Genomic DNA, 7,180 nt, shown 5'->3' on the forward strand with positions numbered 1-7,180 from the left:
TCTTGATGTCTTCTGCAGGCGTGAGTTTCCTTACTGTACAACTTCACTCCCGTTTGTTCACTCCTTTGAGCTCTTATGTAAATGTGCTGCATCCTGTCTATTAAAGCTCCAACAATACTACTGAGTATATCTTATTACATACAAATTCTTGTTAAGTTAGTTAAGTGAAGAAGGGAGAAAAATACGCAAGTATATTGGCTTTTGGAATTATCCACAGAACTACCTTTGCAGCTTTTTTTTATTTCTTGGGGTGGATTCACATTACTATTTGATGTTTTCATCAGCTTTCAGCCTGAAAAGCTCCCATTAGAATTCCTCTTAAGATGAGTTTGCCACCAGGAAATTGCCTCCATTCTTGTTATTTGGCAATACATCTCATCTTTGAAAGAATTTTGCTGGATAAAAAGTTCCTTTTTTATTGTGAGAAAATATATAACACTAAGTTCACCCTTATTTTCTCTTTTCATTTCATGTTTGTAGCATGTTTGGATAACATGTTTCTAGCATGTTTGGACAGAAAGAAATTATGGGGACAGTAGCTTGGCAGAGACAAGGGACATTGAGGGATGGTGAGGGACAAGCTCCAGAAAAGGGGTGGGGTATGTGGGCCAGCAGAGGGACGTTGGCCCAGCCTCTGGACCTATGTGAAGCAGCTCATAGATGTCAGCTGCTGGCCCAAAGCTCCCCCAGTACAAGGGGTGAACTCATTGCTCTGAGTACCTGAGCCTAGGTTGCCCCGCCCCAGCCTCTTTGACCAGGGACACAGTATGCTACCTGTGACTCTACTGGGGCTCCCACTATTTCTGCACATTGGAGTGAAGACTGAACTGGCCTTTGTAGAACACCCATGACAGCCAAGTCCCAGCAAAGAGGGACTTGACTTAATTGCTCCTTCAGGGTCCACTTAGAGTAATGCCTGTTTTTTTCACAGGTGTCTCCCACAGGCAAGGACACATTTTACTAAACGAGTCAAAAATGCTTGGCAAAATCAGCTTGTTAAATACAGGAAGGAAAGCTTTGTCCATCTAGACTGGTCTCGCACTGCCTCAGTGCCACGGTGTTCCCAGGCTCACTCACTGTTGACAGAGAGGAAGGCCACACCTCTGAGCCCTGTAGAGGTGCAGTGACTTCCTCAAGGTGACTGTGCATGTTCTGGGGGAGTCTTCTGTCAGGTGATGCAGAAAGCAGGAAGGGATTGAACCTGCTGGACTGACTCAGTGAACCTAGAGCAGTGACATTTGAGTATTTCTGCCTGTTAATTATTACTGCTTCATCAGTAAATAAAACAGTAGAGGAAATGGGATGCCGAAACTGGCTGAGAGTATAGGGCTTGCACTCTTACATCTCAAACTTAAAAAGAATGATATCAGCTGTTGACTCACATTTAATTTCCTTGGCTTCTCTTTAACATTTACTGGGTTTAAGGAAGCAACTGACAAATTGCACAGCAAAGAATCCTGGGTGGAGCCTGAGCCCAGGGAACTGACAGGAGCTTTGTCCCTAATACCAGGTCTCTTGGAAACCTTTTGCTTTCCTAGTAGCCATGTTGGACAGTCACTTTCAATTTGGCTTCCTGCTGAATGTGTGAAATTTTGGCATATTCTGATTTTTAGTTTTCAGTTCTTGAAATATGTTTGCAACAGGAATAGCTACCTTCCTATGTAATAGGAGAGCACTGAATTGAGTATATGCTTGTGAAAATCTTGAATCCTCTTAGAGATAAAAGTAGAACAAGTCAAATTCTGTTTTATTAAGTACCTTAAAATAGTAATAATTTCCCAGATGTCAAACTATGAACAACACAGTGGGACTAAAGTAAGATTTCACAAAAGTAAATTCTATTTCATGTAAAATTCAATCTATCTTTAGGAAAAGCCCAGTGAAAAGTACTTTTTTAACTTCAGGGATTTTGAAAGTGACTATTATTTTTTTGAGCTGATAGAAACCATCTGCAGTGCATTTTCATTTTCTAGGAAGCTTAAGCACAAAAGGTGTTGATAAGTGTGGACAACAACCTCTGTCTCAATATGCGGTCACTTTCGCAGGAGGTGAGCCACTGTGTTGCCTGAATAGAGCAGGTTTTAAGTCACTGTTAGCTGAAATCATGTTCCTTCCCTTCTCATCCTTGGTAGTAATCTTGTTCTTTGTGATGAATTAAAGCCAATACCCAGAGAACCTTGGGAGAAAAGACTGTTATTTCCAGAAAAGCTCCCTGGGTTTCAAGGGAACCAAGACCATTCCAGTGGAACGAGTCTCTGTGTCTTCATTCTTTAGCCAGAGATGGGGAGACTGCCCAGCTTCCTGGAACCACATCCAGGGTGTAATTATTCTAGGGTCACTTGTCCCCTAGTGTGGATAGGTCTGTGGAAATGCTCTTCTGTGCAGCAACTGTTCAACACCCCCCACCCCCAGTTATGCAGCAGAGGTTTTCTTCCTACCTCACAGAGTCAAGAGAGGCAGGTTAAGGTTTCCTGCCTCACAGCGTCCTTGTTGCCTACATGACAGAACTGGCCACTGCTAACCTGTAAGTGTTGGAGATACACTTGGCTGCCTCCTCAGGCAACTCTGGGTGTCTTAACTGCGAGCTGTGGTGTAGACTGTGATGGCCGAGGTGTCAGAGACCTGAAGTCCTGGGGGGCATTAAAGGAAGTGCAGAAGCCTGCACTGGGTGTCAGGGGGCAAAGCAGCTCTGTTCCTGTCCAGCCTCCCAGTGTCTTTGGGGATAGACAGGGCTGCCTGGCTGTGGTGAGGTAGCAAGTGAAGTGACACTTCTCCAGACCCCAGGCTCAGACTGAGTGAAGGTGGCTTGATTCACCGTGGTCACCTCATTCACCACTACAAGGGTGCTGCCTGGTCCTTGCTCTGGGAGGACACAGGTGGCCTGGGGCACTGGGTCCAGCTATGTGTAACTGTCCTGCTGCTCCAGGTCACAGCTGTTCTGTGCTCTTTGAAAAACACTCTGCCTTACAAGGGTTACCTGACTGGATTTGTAGGGAATATTTGGTCATTTTGTGTAAACCTTTTAATGTTTCAGAGGTAAATATGGTTTTTGAGGTTTGACAAAATACTGAACTTTTCATTAAAAACTGAACGAGTTCTTAATTTTTTAAACGAATAGAGTTGTAAAGAAGGACTGGGTTGTGCTGATCTGATCTTTGACAGCACACAGTGTGAACTGATCCCCCTAGAAGTGATGGAAAAGTACTGCTGCTATCCATACTAGACTGCTCTGTAGCATCACCTCACCTAACACCCATGGATGCCAGGCACAGGGCTGGAGGCCAAGGAGGCTGTCCAGAAACAAATGGGCCAAAGTCCACAGGCAGGGAGGCTCAACAGGCAGTCAGGTGTACTGAGTCCTAGGAGAGATGTTAGCCCAAGAACCCAAGGGGAAACAGGAGGGATGGTCCTTCCTCCCTAGGGGACTGTGGTGGGGCTGCATCTGGGATCCAAGAAGGAGGGCATCTGTGGCTAAGGGGGTCCAAGAACAAAGCCAGGGACACCCTGTGGGAGAGCTTGGCAAGGCTGCAGCACTGATCTCAGCTTTAAGCCCTGGCAGCGAGGCTGGGAAGAGGCAGCCCCAGCGAAAGACTTAGGAGCACTGGCCATCAACAGTAAGGGGCCTGGAAGAATTGTTAAGAGATTTATGTATCACACATGCCTTTTGGGGACTAGGGTTATTGGAGAAAAAAATTAGGAGACACAGATGAGCAAAAGGAAGAAAAATCAATCACACCCCACCCCAGGGCTCAGACTCTGGTACCACTTGCCAGTTATTTTTCTTGCACAATATATGCAGGATTTGTTTTCCTTTAACTCCAATATGAGGTCCTCTTGTGCACATTACCTTTAATTCTTCTTATTCCATTTAAGAAGTTACCAGTGAGGGCCAGGGATTTAGCTCAGTGGTTGGGCCACCAGCCCCGCAGGTGCAAGGTCCCGAGTTCAATTCCCAGTACAAAAAAAAAAAAAAGAGTTACCAATGAGATACTTCCAGCATACTATTTTGATAACTATGATGCATTCTATTTTACCAATATGTATTAGAAATTAACTGTTCAGAGTATAGGTTGCTTTTAAATTTTTAGTCTTAAATGGTGTAGCTGTAACAACTTAAAGATGTTTTAAATTATTTCCTTAGGAAACATTTCCAGAAAGCAGAATTCTGGCTCAGAGAGAGCTCATGTTTAGAAGCCTTGCATCGTTGTGCCTGAGTGGATGCCAGTCACTGCCTCCCTGTCCTGCTTTGTCCCCTGGGGGATGATGGGGAGTGGGCCATGGATTTGCTCTTCATTTCTTTGACTGAAGATGAATGAAGCTCCTTGAGTTTCACTGGCCACTTGTGTTCACTTTTAGGAACTAACAAGTTCATGCTGCTTGCTGCTATGACACTGGTGCCTTTGCCTTAATTTGTACATCCTCATGGTATCATCCTCGACACATTGTCAGGAATGAGGTAAGCATGGCAGCAGGCCTTTTCAGGACCCCACTTTTCTCTCTAGCCTCAAAATCTCATGAAGCTGCTAGTGGAGATGCACCAGAAGGTCCCAGAGACAGGGATCAACCCAAAGATGATGAGTAACCAGACACTGCTAACACAGTTTATCCTGCAGGGCTTCTCAGAGCACCCAGAGTACCAACTGCTCCTATTCTGCTGTTTCCTCTTGCTCTACACGGTGGCCCTCACTGGCAACATCCTTATCATCTTGGCCATCTCCCTCAACCCTGGGCTGCACACGCCCATGTACTTCTTCCTGTTCAACCTGGCTACAATGGACATCATCTGCACCTCATCCATCATGCCCAAGGCCCTACAGGGTCTGGTGTCACAGAAGAACACCATCTCCTTCGGGGGCTGCATGGCCCAGCTTTACTTCCTCACATGGGCTGCATCCTCAGAGCTACTGCTCCTCACGGTCATGGCCTATGACCGCTATGCTGCCATCTGCCACCCTCTACATTATGGCACCATGATGAGCAGAGCGTTCTGCAGCCTGCTGGTCGCCAGTGTGTGGATGCTCTGCGCCCTCAACACAGCCATCCACACAGGGTTGATGTTGCGCTTGGACTTTTGTGGCCCCAGTGTCATCACCCACTTCTTCTGTGAGGTCCCCCCTCTGCTGCTCCTCTCCTGCAGCTCCACCTATGTGAACAGTATCATGATTGTCCTAGCAGATGCCTTCTATGGCATCCTGAACTTCCTGATGACCATTGTGTCCTACGGCTTCATCATCTCCAGCATCCTGAAAATGCAGACTGTGGAGGGGAAGCAGAAAGCCTTCTCCACCTGCTCCTCCCACCTCATGGTGGTATGTATGTACTACACTGCTGTCTTCTATGCCTACATCAGCCCTGTCTCCAGTTACGATGCAGAGAAGAGTAAGCTGGCTGGGGTGTTGTACACCATGTTGAGCCCCACCTTGAACCCTATTATCTATACTTTGAGAAACAAGGAGGTCAAAGCAGCCCTCAGGAAGCTTTGCCCTTTCTTCTGAAATTAATTTGCGTACTTGCTGGCTGCCGGGATTTACCTTCCTAGTGGTCTGAGGGGCCAGGTTTGGGCTGAAGTTCAATAAGCCCACCTCTTGCACTGCAGTGGAACATCTGCAGGGATGAGCTCAGGATGTTACAGAAGGAACTGGTAAATGACTCACAGAGATGCAGAAGTGGGTAAAACAAAATGTTTACTTCACTAGCAAAGGCTTGGCCTGGGTTGGGTTACAATCTGCCTTTTATAGGAGTTCTAGAATCATGTCCTCATTTTAGGTGATAAGACATTCTAGTTCCCGTCACAAAACATGTTACAAGACAGTTTCAATGTTAACCCAAATGTAGCAATTTCTTTCAGGATGTTTGTCTTTAGCTATTCCAGCCCACAAGAGTGGAGGCCAGGGTTAGGAAAGCAGGCTGGTGATATTCATTTCATCTTAAACCCTTTATAGTCTTATGGTTTACAGAAAGTTTTATGGCTGAAGGACTGTTATCTTAGCTTGAACATCTGGCTCATCCTGGGATGCTGCTAAGCCCCTCTGACATTTGTTAATTTTAAACTGAGGCTATGTGCCTTTAAGCTTCAGTGGTAAAACCCTGGGTGTTTTGTTAAACAAGCAAAGCAAAGAAAATTACAGAAGCAAAAGACAGTGATTATTCTATATTTTCTTTAACATTTTATAGGTTTCAGACTACAGAAGTTTTTTTCTATCTTTCCTCCCTTTGTCTTTGGGGGGTAATTCCTTACTCCTTGTTGAATTCATTCCATTTTTCATTATTCCACATAATTAGCATTTGATAATGTTAGGTAGCGGCTACCCTATGGTGTAGGTATGAGTTTAGATATCCGTTGTACTATACAGGGACCAAACATGAGCAGCAGTAGTATAGTAACTATTGGCCCCACTAGAGTGCTGACCCAAGGTTTCTGTCCCAACAAGTTGAAGCCAAAGTTGTATGTTGGGTCCTCAGGACCAAATTCCTTTTTGAGCCCCTTACTATGATCCTGTAATTTATCTAGTGATTCTTGTATTATTCCATATTTGTTGGCATAATAACAACATTCTTCTCCTCAAAAAAAAAAAAAAAGGTAGGTGCCTCCTCTCTGAGCAGTAAGTGAGTCAAGGGCTCATCTATTTTGTAACACCACATTAGCCAATGAGTCTAACTGAGCTTCTAAGGCTTGAGTACCATCTCAAATTTCTTCCATGTCCTTCCTGATTTCTTGTCCTAAGGCCACAAACTGTTGTTGCCCTAATCCAAGGGCTGTGACACTCAGAGTGAGGCTGCCAGCTATAGCTAATCCTGTTAATATAGGGAGGACAATTGGGTCTCTCTTTTTTCCTGTCAAGCTATTAGTTGCAGTGATCTGTAGAGGCACTTTTTTCATTGTTGAGAGGGCATAGACAAGTTGGGGATTAAGATCCCCAAAGCACGTAAACCTGTACAGTGTTTCAAAATCACTCTAAAAACACAATTTTTACAGAGAAAGAAGGTTCCATTTGGAGAAGAGTAATTACCAGTAGTCGAAGAAAATCAATAATATTAGTGTAAACTGCTGAGATGTTGTGTGATTTTTTGAATACCAAGAAAGCAAGTTCCAATACCAATTACATCTAATGGGTAGCTAAGCAGGGCATACATAGCAAGTTTCACTAGTGCTAAAGGCAGATCACTTATGATGCCAATT

The 7,180-nt window shown here is 44.7% G+C and overlaps 1 protein-coding gene across 1 annotated transcript; it reads left to right on the top strand.

Moving 5' to 3' along the window:
• The first annotated feature begins 4,514 nt into the window (after nt 1-4,514).
• Nucleotides 4,515-5,495, top strand: LOC104861159 (olfactory receptor 13A1). The gene has a single exon (XM_010622481.1). The coding sequence runs from the start codon at nt 4,515-4,517 to the stop codon at nt 5,493-5,495; it is 981 nt and encodes a 326-aa protein (XP_010620783.1).
• Nucleotides 5,496-7,180: the final 1,685 nt, after the last annotated feature.

Source organism: Fukomys damarensis, unplaced genomic scaffold (assembly GCF_012274545.1).
Source record: "Fukomys damarensis isolate Sample0158 unplaced genomic scaffold, DMR_v1.0_HiC HiC_scaffold_1, whole genome shotgun sequence".
NCBI classification, from domain to species: domain Eukaryota; kingdom Metazoa; phylum Chordata; class Mammalia; order Rodentia; family Bathyergidae; genus Fukomys; species Fukomys damarensis.

Bases quoted from the DNA above. Each gene is read 5' to 3' on its own strand.
- LOC104861159 (XM_010622481.1), top strand. From the start codon at position 4,515: ATGAAGCTGCTAGTGGAGATGCACCAGAAGGTCCCAGAGACAGGGATC.